At 50.8% G+C, this 16,540-nt stretch overlaps 1 protein-coding gene across 1 annotated transcript; it reads right to left on the bottom strand.

Moving 5' to 3' along the window:
* Window positions 1–13,772: 13,772 nt before the first annotated feature.
* On the bottom strand, window positions 13,773–15,823 carry LOC128271443 (uncharacterized). The gene is made up of 2 exons (XM_053008978.1): window positions 15,645–15,823; window positions 13,773–15,366 (listed from the first exon to the last, which is right to left on the bottom strand). The coding sequence occupies exons 1-2, from the start codon at window positions 15,805–15,807 to the stop codon at window positions 14,006–14,008; spliced, it is 1,524 nt and encodes a 507-aa protein (XP_052864938.1). The 5' UTR covers window positions 15,808–15,823; the 3' UTR covers window positions 13,773–14,005.
* Window positions 15,824–16,540: the final 717 nt, after the last annotated feature.

Below are 16,540 nucleotides of genomic sequence, written 5' to 3'. Positions count from 1 at the left end.
TCCGAAGATCGGGGCAGATGGACGGATGGACCCGGACCCCGGCCATAATTCACCGGACGAAGCAAAAATAAACTACCGTACAAGATGTAATGCACTTTTGAATCGTCTAGTCCGTGTAAATAAACCGCAATAGTTGCGGCAGGCTAGTCAGGGAGATGCAGCTGATCGATGGCTTGCGTGGTGGATCTCTTGCGTGGTGTAATTGGTTGATCGCGAATTATCAAATAAATGTCCAATTGAGGTTTGAAAATAAATATTATGGCACGGTGCGTCACAAAGAGGTACTGATGCTGTTCGTAAAGAGAACGAATAATACAAGTGTTTTGATATTCAATGTGTGTGCTACTTAATGAAAGTATCACCCTCCTATACTAAATGGTATTGGCTCAATTCCATCTCTTAATTCTAATCACATACTTGGTCAGAGGATCGTGTAAGTGTAAATATAGTATCACAAAGAATTGGGTGCGAAACAAGAATTATCCAGTGAGATGGACTCAGTTCAATGCAATCTGGACGACTCTGACCATCCGACGATTTAACGTTTGCAGAAATCGGGCTCTAGAAATGTCTTCTTTAATTTTTTATGATGAAATCATCAAGTCTTTCCGATACCTTGAGGAATCATCCATTAACAGTACCGATCAGCTTCTATCGTTTCTGTGCAACCCTGTCAAGACGAGGTAGGGTGGCAAAGCCCTACGCTTGTAGACTTAGCCTTCTTCATAGGCTTAGCCTAATCTTTTAACACGTCAACCATAAGTAAACATTCTTTTGAAAGTTAAAAATTTAAATCAAACCCAGTGTGCCGTCAGCATCGATCACAGTAAGCGTGTCGATCCATCAAGAAAACCTAACCTTCAATCGCACAGTACCATCCGTCAAACAGAGCGTGTTCTTCCGCCACCATAGGAGGCACTGACTGGCCGCACATATTCAAATGCGTTCTTAATGTGCACGATCTGTGCGCCATCCAGCGTGACGTGTGCACGAAAGGTGCGGCCCGCCGTGTTATCGTTGCCCTCGGCCAGGAGGCGTGTCCTCTCCGTGGGCCCATCTTTGCTCCGCTCAGGTGTACGCCCGGTCCCTCGGCCGGGTATGATAAATGTTTGTGGCCTTTTCGGGAGCGTTCAATGGCACCCTTCAATGCCCTTCATTAGTCGGCCGGCCGGCTTTCGGAGAGCGTCCTTCGTGGAGCGTTGCGCAGAACCGAACAATAGTCAAATGTGATTAATGGAAACCACTTCTCCAAGCGAGTGAGTGGTCCTTCGGGCGCCACATATCGGTGATCTTGGCCACGAGTTTCGTTGGACCACCTTCAGCCCCTTTCGGACCACCAGCCACGTGAGGTGGGTGTCCAGACCAAAACGTCCCCCCCGGCTTCCCGATTTGGCAACGCGGGTCAGGGTCCTTGCTGGTGCGCGTCATCGAACATCGCCGTCGCGACCGAAGATGATCTTCTTTGCACGGGCACTTAACTAATCACGCGCAATCACGGGCCACGCACGAACGGTCCTTCACCGACGACACCTTCACCAACCCGACCCGAGAGCCTAAACAATGATTAATTAATGGCCACCAGCAGAGCCGATGGCAAACTTTTCGCCCGTGGAACACCTTTTAGCGTGCGTGATGATGCGTCCCGGCGTGAGTTGGCGAATTGGCGGCCAAACCGGTGACACCAGCCAGCCAGAGGGTAGCTGGAGGGACGCGCGGGGTGGAATGACTTTTCACACCACGATAAATTTCCACAATGTCAGCGCAATGACAAGTGCGCTCAGGAAAAGGGGATTAGATAATTTTGCCCCTGAATGAATTATTCTGCCCGTTGATTAATGGGACCATTGGCCCGGGGCTGGGCCGGGCCGGAAACGGAACAGGGCGGAGTCGACGAGGTGGGAGGGCGTTTAATTGGCGTTGTAGGGGACGGCTAGAATCAAGGCTCGTGTCAGTGTGTCGATGACACCCCGAACATGGGAAGATTTTTCACACTCGATTTAATTCGATAGCCAGTCACGGCCGACAAAGGTCTGCACAGGTCTTCGGCCGACACTTTTAGCACATCAGCTTGTGTAAAGTAACTTACGATTGAACTATGCAAGTTCTAAGCAAATTTTTTACCAACTTATAATTCCCGTGTAGATCAAACTTTTATGATTAGAAAAATACACCAAAGTGTTCTTAAAACCATTTTTATAGTATAAAGTACAAATGATTCAGATTCTGTTAAAGAATTGCAGACACTTTTCCTGTTATACTCTTATCGATCTTATCTGTTCTTCGTTTTCCTTTTCAAATACTGTCTCCTACATAGGCCATAGGCCTCCTGTTTGGCTTAATTGTTTTAAACAAATTTTAGTATTGGAACGGAAAGAGCCGCAACAAATTAAAGTTTTGCACTGACGTCTTTCGCAAAGAGAAACCGTTCAATCGGTGCAGCGTGACGGATGATGTATGATGTACAGAGGAGCCATTAACATAATTAAATAATTTGCAAACAGTTGCATTTCGGCATCGACAATCGTTTCTCGAGAGAGTTTAGTGCGTATGACTATCAAATCCATATAAACCACGATCGCAATGGCGCTAAGCCAGACGTAGCTCTACCACAAAAAAGAAGATCTTATGCCACAACGCTTATAAAGATCTTAGCCACAACGCTGACACTAGTTTACTGTCGACATTCTAAGAAACATTATTTATTTTTAGCAGAGGCTTCTGGAGGGTCCTTTTCGTGGAGTTCTATCTTTAACATCAATCCAACATGAATCCCAGCATAATTAACCGCCAATTCTGGTAGTCAAAAGGGTGACACCCAGAGAGAGCCGCCGTCAGTACATAGCGAACCACTAGACGTCACTCGGCGGCGCCGGTTTGCCTTTAATTAACCTTCTCCCTTTTCTTCGGTGCGCAATACGCGAAAACGCATCCAAAATTGCATCGCAATCGCCAACACCCAAAAGGTCCGCCGCGCGCCGGGAAAACTTCTTTTGAATGTTACCCAAACAAAAACCAGAAGCCAGCCATTCGCAAAAACGCCAAAAACCCTGTTGCCGTTCGCCGAAATGGGGCCACCGTAAAGGGCACCACAAGCCAGCGGCGATGGAACGAAGCTATTATGAATGAAAACATTCTTTCGCTCCGGCTTGCAGGCGCATCCGCCGCTGCACCGTGCGATCCCAGTCACGTTGCATAATGAGGCAGAAAAGTGAGGATAATTAATTATGCGCCAGCACCAGAAGGCCCCGCAATGGGAAAGGGTAGCAAAAGTTGGGAGTTGGAAAAACATAGACTCCCGTTCAACCGAGAAAAAAAGAAAACAATAATAAACCGTTGACACCGCGTACGTCCCTTTGCTTCACGGTGACCCGCGGGGCGCCCACGAAACGGTACGCTAATAAAGTTGATACACACCCGCCCGGAAAAGTGGAGTGGATGCATCAAGCGGGGCCGGAAAAACGCCAAGTGGAAAACTTTTAGCCAAAGAACCCCGGGGAAACCGGGCACCGGGCACACACACGATCGCCTTCCTTCCGTAGTCCTCTCCCCCGGGGGGCCCCTTAACCGGAACTGGAGGAACTCCCCACCGGGCAAATCTTCTCAAACTTTCACCATCTTTCGGGTCTTGTTAGCCGCGTGTTGCCACATATAGAGAGAACACGCTCCTAGTGCGTACTGTTGTCTTTTCTTTCTATGTTGTCGTCCTTGTCTGTCTGTCTGCGTGCGTGTATGTGTGTTTTGTTTCAAAATGTCGCCCTACTTTCGAACTGGTGGCGACGACTCAAGTGGCCCGGCCGAGCCCGAAAGACGTTTGAAGTGTTTGATTTAAATCTTCCCCGACCGACCGACGGGGAACTGGCGACGTCCGTCCGTGGATTCAAAATACGTTGGAAGATGGCCGTGGCCCCAGCGGAATCTTAGAACCCAAAACGGCACGTCGGCGTGGGGTGGGGTGGGCGCCGGGTGAAAAGAAAAACTAGAGACGCACCGAAATCTTGATATGCTCGGCTGACTTTCCACAGTTCGCCCGAGTGTCTGGCCCGAGCTCCAGCGTCCGCAATTTGGCAAGATTTCCCGCACACATTATCCCGGCGGCCCGAGCGGGCGTTATTTTCCCAACGAATCACTCTCAGGATGGTTTATTTGTTTCTTGTGCTTTGTTAAGTTGGTGTTTCATTCTTTCCTCCTTTCGTTTTGCTTTTTTTGCTGTTTTGTTTTGTTGGCCGAGTGGCGTTACGGACGATTGGCGAAATATTTATAAATACGCAACTACTAAAAAGCAGCCCCCGCTACACGGGGCCACGGGCGGACGGCTGTGCTCCGTCGTCACGCACTTTAGTCACAGTCGCCGTTCTTCTTGGGACGTTCGCCGTGAATTTGTTTGCTTGCGCCGGAACGCAGTCGGTGGTGTTTACAAATAAAAACACATTTTATAAGCTAATGGCCCGTTTCCGGGTGCTGTCGGCGTGTGTGCCTTTGCAAGCAAGAGTGTCACCAGCCGAACCAGTGTAAAGTGGGGAAAATTTGCTCCGAAAATCAGCACTCGGGGAACAGAACAACGGCACCGAAGGCGGCTTTTCCGGCCCAGCAAATGGCCACTTCAGCGAACGAGCGTCACAATCGAGAAAACCGGGCACCGGACGAGAAAGTAGAAGAGTTTCCCTCGCTCCCGAAAACGAGCTGAGGTGTCCACTTCCGGACGAGTGACACATAAACAACTGTCAATCCGCGTTGCGTTGTTGGCTGATTGTTTCGTTATCGATGACCGCGAACATGGTACGATTTATGGCACACCGGAATCGATTTTCGTCGGTTGTTTCGTGGGTCGTAAAACAGGAAAAAAGTTGAAAACGAACCCCGGCCAATTCGCGCCATTTGTTGCGTACATTTTTATCGACATCGAAGGTTCGACGGCTAAGTATCCTATCAAAGGGCGATAAATTGTTTTGCGGATGCCCCAAATAATGACAATCTAATGCCTACACTTTCGAATAACATTTTACATTCTGCGGTAATACAATACCCTCCAGTTCTCCTCCGTCACCGTTACCCATAAAAAACAATCGCCAGGGGTCGCCCCAATGCAAACTGCACTTTCCAAGTGACCCATAAATCAATGGATTTTCGTCGCCCATTTGCATTCGGCCAGTCGGAACGATCGACCGATAAAAACTACCGAAAGAGCAAATAAATCCACCGGAGGGCAACGTGCAACTACAAAGCACTACCCCGGCACTCTAGTCCCTAATTCCCGCCCCGCTGGGGGTGGAGGGTTCGGATCATTAAAATACCATTAATCAAACGGGCCCAACAAAGCCCCCGGGGCAGGGCAGGCTGAAATCCGGAAAACCGGACTGCGGAAACCGCGATTCCGGGTGATGCAGGTAGATAAAATCGGGTCCCAACCGAACCCGGACGGCTGCCTGGAACAAAAAAGGGCAGAGCACAAGATAGTAAGGTGTAGTAATTCCCATTCTTCCGGTCGGCCCCCTTATCTAGGCGATAAAATTATCAATTTTCCAAACCAACCGCCCAACTACACGCCCCATTTGCGGTCACAAACCGAGCTCTCCGGCCACACAAAACTTACTCATAACAGTGGCGTTAGCCGGACAACCGGAACCAAGGCGAAGCGGGGACGAAAGTAAACAAACCAATAACCCATGGGCGCCCGGGCGGCCCCCGAACCGGAAGCAGGACGCGAGCCAAGCGCTCACTGGCCGTCACAACACTGGCGACACTAACCGCAAGGAGTCGGCCAGAGCAGAGAACAAATAAAAAGTGGGAGACAGAGAGAGAGCGCGCGGAAAGTGAAAAAGGCAAAAAGTGGGACAGGATGGTCGCCATGATATTTAAGTTTCCGTGCGCAGTGCCATTTCCGGTGTGCTGAAAGTTTTCTTTGTCGTCGCTTATTTTTCTTTCGCCTTTCGCCCCGGCCGCCGCCGATCGTTGTCGCCATTGTCGCGCGATGATGTCGTTCGGGTTCGGGTTTGTTTTTGATAGTTCGGAACTCGTTCGTTTTATTTGCTTTATTTTCTGCATCCTTGGCCACCATCGTCAGCGGGTCCACCGGCATCCTTGGCACGTCTTCCGGCACGGGACATCGCTCGGTGCGAAGGAAAATAGAATTTTCGCAGCCCATACGTGTGGTGTGTGTGCCCGTCGCCCATTTTTCCGGATGACAAAGTTCCCCCGGACCTGGCCCGGCATTCCATCGGGCCTCGGTGGCGGCTACGTGATTGTTGGGAATCTGGACCGTCCGGCTCGGGGAGGCTAATGCGTTGCTCCAACGCGTTGCCCCGGGAGCCCTGTGATGTGTTGCATGCTGCCACCGCTGGCGCTGTTAGTTTCCTGCAAGCCATGTCCTGTTGGTGTCCCGGTTTTTTTTTTTCGGGCTGGCCTGGCGCAAAAGTGGAGCATCCGCTCGGAAGTACATTCATCGCCAAGACCATCGCCAAGGGTATCGGTAGCGCCCAAGAAGCGGCGATAAACAGACATCGAGCTTATGTCGATTCGGTAACGAAAACGCAAACAAGGATTCGGCCACGACACGGCCAGTAACGAGCAATCGGACGGCTTGCAGGGTAAAGTTGTACCGTTCCGGAAGGCCTCAAGGAAGGGCTCACAAGTAGCGCAGCGATCGGCAGTTTGACCGGTCTTTAGGGTGACCCTCTTTGTCCTTGCGTGGCGAGAAGGTTTGGACCATTGAATCAAGAATTTGTCGTAGATTAATCGAATGATTGATAATTATTAGCGCGTGGCCGTGCCGTTTGAATAACTTTCCGCTGACGAAGCGGAATACGAATGTCTCGTTGACTTCTAACGAGTGGCAAGTTTTGCCAAGCGAGCATCCCTATCGAAAGGAGCGACTTTTATGGCCATGAGTGTCGCAATTCTATGTTGTACTATGTGTTCGATTCAATAGATTCATTTTTGTTCCTGCAGCAGATATATATTTTCGACATGCCATTGCTTTACTTTACTTTACGCTACTTTAATTACTAAAACTTTCCCCAAAATATTGTGGTTTTTAAATAATTTTAATCTGCTTAACGCATAACAATTTATGCGAGGTACTCGTGCTGTCCATTACTATTTTGTGCATCTTTATAAAGGGTTCCAGCAAGTTGGCCAAAACTCAGGCACGTTCGCTACTGAGTAAACATGCCCCAAAAGGCCCCAAATTCCCACCAACAGCCCCCACATTTCCCAGCGTCGCCAAGCCGTTCCAAGTGGTGCAGAAAATTATTCGATTAGATGAAATATTAAGCATCTTAATTACTGTGGCTCACTTGCCGGTCCTCTCGGACGCATAAAAAGGCCTATATAATTAGTGGTAAACGATGATGGTTTCCTCCCGTGGCGGGCTGACAAATTTGAGCATAATAAAACCACCAGACAGCCGGAATATGGCCCTTTAATTACAAGCCTCCACCCAAAAGGATGGACCCCGGCGCGACCGACATAATACGCCCGACCTTTTTTTCCGTTTGGTACGTCTTCCTCACCAAAGAAGCGACCGACCTGGCACCGGAAGTGCAGCCGGTGTGTGAGCCGGCAAAGGTTTGTTGGGCCCCGGGATGGTTCACAGTGTGCCGGAAACCCTTTCTGGGGGGCGTTTTCCGTCGGGAGTTCCGCTCCGTGGCTGGAGCAAGTGTTGGTGGAAAGTTAATAAACGCCAACAAATGAAGTGGATATAGCCCGAAGTTAGTATTAGCCTTTTCACACGACGGAACAGCTCGGAGTGATAGTTAGACGGGCTTTTTGAAGCCTGCTGAGCGTGGCTGGCGTGGATGCATATTTTATGGAGGTGCTCCAAGGCAAAATGTGGCCCAGACCCCGCGGGGGCTTAACGGCAGTGGTAGTCCCGGGCCCGGCCAGCCAGCGTGTGCACGAAAGTAGGATGAAGTTTTAATAATTCAATCGCGTAAACTACTTTTACCTATTTACATACACCTCTCGTCTTTCATCATTTTACGAGCTACGATTATTTCCGTCTGGGTAACTTTAAATAGGACAAAATGATTCGAGTCGGTAGCGTATGAATAAATCGCATGCACTGTTCGTCCATATGGTACCCCGAATTTAACCATTTTTTGAGTTACACATTAACGCAAAGGGCTGTCAACCTACCTCACTTACTGACCGAAGATCCTTTTAAAACGCAACAGCAACACTGGACACTGCTTGATCAATTAGATTCATTCACTTGCGACTCCCGTTGGGTTACATTCGCCGCTTCAGACACTACACTACATCGGCACCGATCAACTGTTTCGATCAAAGGCACCATTGCGATCATTTTGGTCGCCACCAACAATTAACGAACACGCGGAAACATTAGCACACTCCGGTACAACTAATCGTTTAGTCGTTCGCTTAGCAACCCACCACGGTACATTCTCTTATGCACCAATGCTTACACCAGTGCTTACTTCGATGGTTTCGGTTCACCATTTTCGCGTTGCACCTTTGGAAAGAAGTCGAACTGAAACGAAGATGCACCGATGAGTTATCGGCTTGCCTTGCATCATCTCTCAATTTAGCCGGAATGGCGCGCGAATGACACGCGAACCGCGGCGCACGGTCGTGCATAAATTTATGTATAATTACGAGACACCAGTGGACTGGCCCCCCGGATGGGTCAGCCAAGCGATCTTGGTTCGCTTATCGTTCGCACACGCAAACCGGGTCTTCTCCGCGATGGTCTTCCCTCTGGTATGTCTTCGTTCGTGGCCGCGGCAGATTATTGATGAGTCCGGGAGGCACATTCATTTGCGTGCCTTCAAACGGGAGCCGCGTAACGAGGACGGACGGTGTCCGGTCCGATTTCTGACGGGTCGGTGAATTTATTTATTTTTACCACTGCCGATAAGGCGCAACATACAGCGCAACGGAGCGCGCCGGGACCAGGTGCACTGTGTTTTGGCACATTAATTTCTTCACCGACCGATCGGCCTGCCTCGGGTGCGTGGGATGGCCTCCCTCGCCGGAGTGGGCGGGAATCACGCGAAACGGATTTATACGACTTGATTGGGGATGTGATTTGATGATTTTATGACGCCGAAGATGGCAATTATAGCATCGAAACCATCATCATCATCAGCGTCTTCGGTTACGGTGCGGCTCGGTTTTATAGCCTCGCGTGCCGCGTGCTGTTTCCGGAACCCCGGGAACGGGCGTTTTCCGAAGAAATAAATTTCGAAATTATCCGGTCCATTAATTTGTTACCACTTTCACACACAGACGTACGCCTCCGTAGCATGGCGGTGGGTCCAACGTCCGAAGATCACAATCCGACGGTGGGTCGACTGTTCCCGGCGATAAAAAAAACGAATTTCTAGCTGGACGATGCGCCAGGACCAAGGCAGCGAAACTCCAAAGAACCCCTTTGCGGTCCCACCGGACCGGACCAAGATAGCGAGGCGAGGTCCCAGAATTTCCGGTTCACTTCCCACGAATCTGGCACCGGGCGACAAGATTTTTGCCAACTATGGAAACATTATTTTTATCGCCCGTTCGTGGCCGTCCCACCGGTGCCAGTACTGCCGCGTAGTCCCCCACCGTCATCATCGATGCGTCACCGTCGCCAAGTCCCGCCGTCCCGGGTGACTCTTTTTTCAGCCACTAACTTCACGAAGGTAGATCGCGCTCCACATAAGTGGAAAGTCGGGAAAAGGCTAGAGGCCGAGAGAAGACGGGGCGAACTGTGTAGCGCTTTGTGCCAGATTTGCCGTGGCATACCGGGACAATTGCAAATTTCAAGCACGACTAACGCCCGAGTTCACCGCGCGATGTGATGCTCGCAAAACGCTTAGCGGGGAACTTAGCGGCGCATAGCGGTTGACCTACTGCTTGCACTGGGATAACAGTGGAATATGTTTCTCAACTAAGTTAGGGGAGGCAAAAAAATCACGAATCAAGCATCCGGACCTGTATCTTGCGCTCGGGCAACGGATGCGATAGCGCTGGGTGCTGCGTACATCAGAGGTTCGAGCCAACAAATCAGTAACCTCCACTGCCGCCGCGACGATCGACCGACCGACCGACCGACCGACAACAACTTGGCGATACAACATTCCACGGTCAACCGAAACACTTGCTTGGGTAGACCCTCGGCAGGTCGCAGACGCACGGTCGACGTGCGTGCTGACACCGAAGTAACAGTAATAATAATAAGAACAGCAACAACCACTAGATACCCCATCATGCACGGTTCTCTCTCTCTCTCTCTCTGGCTCACTCTGTCCGCGCAGTGGCCCAGCGAGACCGCGGAGTACGAAAACTACGAAGCAAAAAACCAAAACTCGATCGAAATCACCCAGAGCACGACTTCGCCCAGGAGACTTCTGGTCGCGCGGGCACCACCGTTGCACGGTCGAAGAAGGAGAGCAACAGCAAGACGCGGCGGCAGCAGCAAAAAATGACTCCGAAAACCTTGCGTACCTTCCCTTCACTACGCTACACACGGCGTACACGGCGGAGCGCACGCATGCAAAACGCACCGCCGAAGGAGGCCGCGAACCACCGATCGTGAGAGAGATGGGGCCAACCAGCGGCAAACAAGCGACCACGCTACTCGTGCCCGCCGCCAAAGGATGCACCGGGCCGACGACGACGACCCAAAGTCTCCCGTGAGTCTGGCGGGCTGCAAGATCTAGCCGGTTCCTCCGCGCGAAGGACACTTCTACCGCCGTGGCTACCGTGCAGCCTATTTGGCGCGAGCTCCAAAATCACAGTCCGAACGGAACGCATGGAAAGGAACTTCAAAAGCACGGCACAACGGCAGCACAGCACAATCACCAGCGGCTAGGACGTCAGCATCGAGCTTGGAGTCTGTGTAGGGCGGCCAGCATGCACGCACGGACAAGGACACGCGAAAAGCACGAACCGCAGAGGAACTGCTCTGGTTGAAAGATCGAACGCAACTACTCGAACGAACGGTTTAGTGGTTAGTGGGACTAGTATTCGACTGTAGAAGCCGGCGAGCGCACCACTCACCGTTCGAACTCTGCCGTTGAGAGCTCGATCGAGTGCTTCTCCGTTTTTGATGTGGAGAGCGAGAAAATCACTGTCCGACAGAGAGAGAGATTGTAACGGATTGTAACGTTCTTCGTTTCAAAACCAAAGCAAGCCGGTAGATGTTATTTAATGGCCCTTCTGTAATAAAATTGTTCAAGGATTCGAACAAGAGAGAGAACGAGGGACCAAGAAAGCAAGTAATGTGAGAGAGAATATGTTGTACCGGTTGACGGGCATATGGAGCTTCAAACCCTTCCGACTGCACATCATCATGCGACCTACTCTTCTACCTTTTCACAATCGTACCCGAAACCGTACGCCCGAAACGATTGGGAAAATCACAAAACTTAAACACTCCGTCCAGCCGGTAAAACGTGGCTTCCGGAGCACGCTGCTGGCTGCGTACTTTCTCGTTCACTTCGTCGGGGAGAGGAACTCACGCTCACGATTCGCGCGCCGAACTTCGCGAACGTCGGCACGTTCGCGGAAACACGAAAAATCACATGGTACACCCGACGACGACAACCCTTTGGGGCTGGCTCCTCGGCGTTTGCTCGAGTTTCCATTCATATACCGGTTTGCCGATGGTGTCTCCCTTGCTTGGCCGCCCTCCGTCCCGCTCACGCCATCACGTGCGCGGCACACGCATCTCGGAACATCGGCTGGGTTGCGCTTATCGCGCTCCTTGTCGGCCGAGCGAAGTACACACACGCGAATTTGTAGACCTTATACGTTGGCCAAAGTGTGTCGTGTGACGGCAGCAGCTCGTTTCATTCATGCACCACACGCTCCACTATGTTCGCGCAGACAGGACGGATGCAAGGCCACATCATGTGATGACGCCTGTAACACCCTGACGAAACATTACCGCCAACTTTGAAGGATGTTCCGCACCGAAATGAGAGCACCGGAGGGCGATGGAACCGATAGAACTAGGGCACTGGGTTTTTTCGGTTGTCCGCACCAAAGTGGGCAAAAGCATCATTGTTTTGCATGCATGCGAGCTGTCGATTAACTGGTGGAGTTAGTTTTGGAACCTGTTACCTATCCTTTCAAAATTTAAATCCGCTGCACTTACGGTAGGTCGACAACACCACTAATGATCATTTTGCTGATCTACCTTGTACTAGCACTGGCCTTAATTTTCGATCCGCGATGATTCTTCCACCGTCGCCATTTGAACTGTGTCTAACGTGCACGAAATTTCGGGACATTCCATCAAGATTTCGGCTCACGGTCAGCACGGCCGCGTGGTGGCGGTGCTACCCTCAGCAACAATAACAACCGACAACACATCTGGCAACAACCGTGGGCCGTACTTTGTTGTGGAACCTCGCGTACGGCACCGAGATCCGCAACCTTCAGCCAGCCGCGCAATGACGAATGCCCGAACGTCACGACGGCCACGGTGTGGCGGGGCAAATGATCGCCTTTCACTCGTTAAGCCGTAGGCTCCATTCAACCTCTTCTCGGTGTCTCGGCCCGCCAGCTGACTCGCGCGCCTTTTGGTGAGCCGAGTTTGGTTCCCGCGCGTCACGTGGAGTCAGCAGCACCGCAGCGCGTGGCCCATTTGCGGTGCGGTAACACACTTCATCGACACTCGGATCGCATTCGATGATTCGGGTCTCGCAAAACTCAAGAGCCCACTGACCTACACCCGTGTGGAGGGTCCGGCACCGTCGTCGGTAACCTGTTTTCTCTTTCTCGGTGACTACATGGGGCGTCCGGCGCAAATATCGTACCAGCGCAACTTCTTGAGTTCATGATTGTTTATGGCATTACAACCAGTTACGTAATACCTCGATACCGTTCTGCCGGTTTTGTCACGCGGCACTATGTGGGGAAGCCATTAAGGTATTGACCAGTGACTGAAGGGGCAATTCAGTGTAACTGAGAGTGTTTAATGATTTATTTTGAAAAAATACACCCACCTCGATTCCACAATCTGTTCGCAGGCGATCGTGTGCCCTTCTGATCTTATTTGCTCTCGATCGAGAGAATTGTGGCGTCTGACGTAACACGGTATCAGCACTATTTGGAACTTCCTTCTCCTGAGGCCTGTACCTTGATATGGTTCGATGCGCCACCCGCATATGCTCGACATCCGGCAACTGGACTTTATCGCGCCACTGGAATCTACGCTTAAAATCCTTCCACCCACCCTTCCATGAACTTGTGGCCCCTCTCGCACGGGGTTACGGGGTTGTTTCGGTTCCCCTCCACTAATTTCAGCGGTCGTCCTGGTTCAAGAACGGCACCCCAAGCGTGCTTCCCTGCGCGGTTTGCCGAAGGTTTCGATCGATGAGTAATTCTACCGCGCGCCGGCTGCGTACTTGACGAACGCGTGTGCTCGTTGCGTGGCCGTTTGATGTCCCTCTGTCTCCCCACCCCGCCAGTGCCACACAGGGGCACGGGTAGGGCGCATTTGAATTTTATTAATTTGCATGTAAAGTGTGTACATTCCGCGTGGGGCCGGAGGCGGAGCACTACCGCACACACGGTGAAGGTTGGCCGAATATGATGGGGAAAACCGTACACCAACCAGACCACCACGGCAGTTGCAATCGCAAAATGTTAAACCATTTTTTGCATATTAATTTTGCTCCATAGAGTTGAATTTATTATTTTACAGCAATTAGGGGACAGTTTTCAAAATTGGTTGATAGTTGGACTATGGATCTGTGGACATTCTTGGGTTCTTTCTGTATTGAATAACGATGGAGTAACTCATCATCATCATCATCATTATGACTTACTTTTATTACAACAGATGTTAGAGTTTGTGAACAACACAGCTGTATCGAAAATTAACACTGACTGTACGCGTGACCGAGATGAGAGGTGTGCTCGGAGCTCGGTGGTTCTGCGTTTCTGTGCGATTGAAAAATCTCTCAAAAATCATTCCAATTCGGAGCCGCTTCTTCCCGTTAATTCCATATTCGCAGCGCATCACCTACAATCGCAATTCGCTTTCGTGCCGCCCTTAGTAATCGTCACCACGCGAAACGACTTCCTTGCAGGATGGCCGTAGCATGATGGTGTGTTCATACTGTGCCGTGTAGCTGCCCTTGACGTCGCACAGCGGCGGATACGCCTCGACGATGCCCTTATCGCACAGGTCTTTCAGCGCCATCTGGTACTTCGTGGCCCCGGCCCGGTCCAGCCAACGCTTGCAGAACGCCAGCGTACCAAAGTTCCGACAGATCGTACCGAGCAGCTGTTTGGATGACTGCAGCCGTAGCGGCACCATCGGTGCCTCGTAGTTCTTCATGTAGTGCGAGCAGTCCATATCATCGTGCACCAGACCGCGGCCGGTTGATCCGAACGTTTCGATAGCGTAAAACTCGTTCTCCTCCATGCGCGTCGTTTCGCCGCCCTTCACGATCGGCACCGTCTTCCCGGCGTGGATCCGATACGGGCTGATCGAGTGGCCGTTCAGGTTTCGGATGCTCTTCACCTGGTACGTCTTTCCGTCCAGCTCGACCTCGTACGATTCCATCACCTCCTGGATGGCAGCCCCGATATCGCACAGCCTGACGTCGATCCCGGCTTCCCGGATGCCCGTCTCCGTCGCTTCACGGACCGCTTCCAGCAGCTTGTCGTACTTCGGGTTGAACGAAAGCGTGAACGCACAATCGATAATGCGCCCCTTGATGTGCGTCCCAAAGTCGATCTTCGTCACATCGTCGTACAACAGTACGGTCGGATCGCCGGCATTCGGCGTGTAATGGGCCGCACAGTGGTTCCGCGAGCAGCCCGTCGGAAAGGCTAACCCGGCCTCCAGGCCCTTCTCGCCAATCAACCTCCGCGCCGTACCTTCCAACTCCTCGCAGATCTCAATCATCGTCATGCCCGGTTTAATCCACTTTTGCATGTACTGGCGCGTCTGCCGATGGGCTTCGGCCGCCTGCCGCAGCTCGTTGTAGATATCGAGATGCATACGGTCCAAGGCTCGCTTCTCCTCGCTCGTAAAGCGATCCTTCGCCATCGTTGCGTCCGGATACTGCATGATCTGACCTTCGGGGAACTTTCCGTCCGGGAACTGTTGCGCTATCGAAACTTCCGGAGCCGTCAGTTTTGGGCCATCAGCACCAGCCTTCGCACCCGCATCTGCACCATCACCGCTGCCAACGGCAGGCTTCTTTTTGTTGCGCTTCTTCTTCTTTTTCTTGGCCCCATCCGCGGACGGTGTCTCCGCGGCATCGTTTTCATCATTTTCGCCCTCCTCTTCGGCATCGTCGCCGGTGGTGGACTTTTCCTTCGTTTCTTTCGCTTCCTCCTTAGCGGCCTCTTGCTGTTCCGGCAAAGCTTCATTCAACGCTTCATCGTCCCTCGTTGCGCTGGCTGAAACACGGAGAGTAAACAACGAAGCCATTATCAACCGACCCCGATCATGACACTATACTTCCGCGCTCCGATAATCAAAACAATGCAACACCATCCAACCATAACCTCAACATGTTGCTCTTGGAGCACTGTGACCTTTAAAAGAATTGAATGAAACCAACCAAGGAAAGGAACAGTGATCCCTAAACAAAGACGGATGTCGTCGTTGGAGTAGCTACGGGAAGCAGCGGAAGCAACAAACAACTTCTATTGCGCCAACAGCACGCCAAACTTACCCTTTTTCTTCGGCTTCCTGGGGCGTCTCTTTTTTTTCTTTCCTCCGGACGAATCTTCGTACACCATAGCGTCATCGTCCCACAACGGTTCGTGTTCCTCGTCCTGTTCAGCATCTTCGACCAGTTCGGAGGCCGGCTTCGGTTTCGTTTCCACTGCGGCCATTCTGCGTGTGCTAATTTTCTCACGAAAAATGTGCAATTTCGATGTTGTCTCCGGTATCGTTCGTGTGTGTGTGTGTGTGTGTTCTGTTCCGCAGTTTAGTACAAAGTGACGTTTGGCTGTCGTCGTCCGAAAAAAATGTGATTTTATTTAAATTAGAATTCGTTCGTTTTATTAGAAAAGCTGAGTCTGGAATTGAGCACAAAATTGATCAAACTTAAAGGTTTTTTTTTCAATCAGGTATCGTCGTTGGATTTCTATTCAATAATTTTATTAAATGATTATGTTAACCTGAACTAACTTAACACTAACAATCATCTTCACCCCTTCACAAGAATATTATTTAGTAAACTAATTATATGTGTATTAATGTAGCGTAATGTGTTAACACTTTCATACAATCTTAAAGAAAATTAAATCGGAAATGAGAAAACTTAGCTACAGCAGTCAACGGTTGGATAGTTCACCAACCGTTTTTATTACGAGACATTTCTAAAGGAGAAATTAACATCATCGTTTGTACAGGTTAGTGGCACGGTGAAGATAGGTGATTATTTTCATTGCTAGATGAAGAATAGTCTTCGCAGTAAGAGTATTGGTCGTGTTCTTCGATCTCCTCGTCAATTAAATGTTGCGAGCCTTCGACGAACGATGCGAAGCGCACTGGGTCATGCAGCGACAACATGGTTTTCCATTGTTTGCATTCCGGACTACGGCAATATTCGCGCAGCTGATC

Source organism: Anopheles cruzii, chromosome 3 (genome assembly GCF_943734635.1).
Source record: "Anopheles cruzii chromosome 3, idAnoCruzAS_RS32_06, whole genome shotgun sequence".
Taxonomy (NCBI): Eukaryota; Metazoa; Arthropoda; class Insecta; order Diptera; family Culicidae; genus Anopheles; species Anopheles cruzii.
Note: the sequence above shows the minus strand (reverse complement) of the source record. Positions and strands in the feature narration are given on the sequence as shown.

Excerpts from the sequence above, each read along its gene's own strand:
- LOC128271443 (XM_053008978.1), bottom strand. The coding sequence starts at position 15,807 with ATGGCCGCAGTGGAAACGAAACCGAAGCCGGCCTCCGAACTGGTCGAA. Across the intron at positions 15,367-15,644 it reads CAGGAAGCCGAAGAAAAAGG|CCAGCGCAACGAGGGACGAT; the intron begins GTAAGTTTGGCG and ends TCCGTGTTTCAG.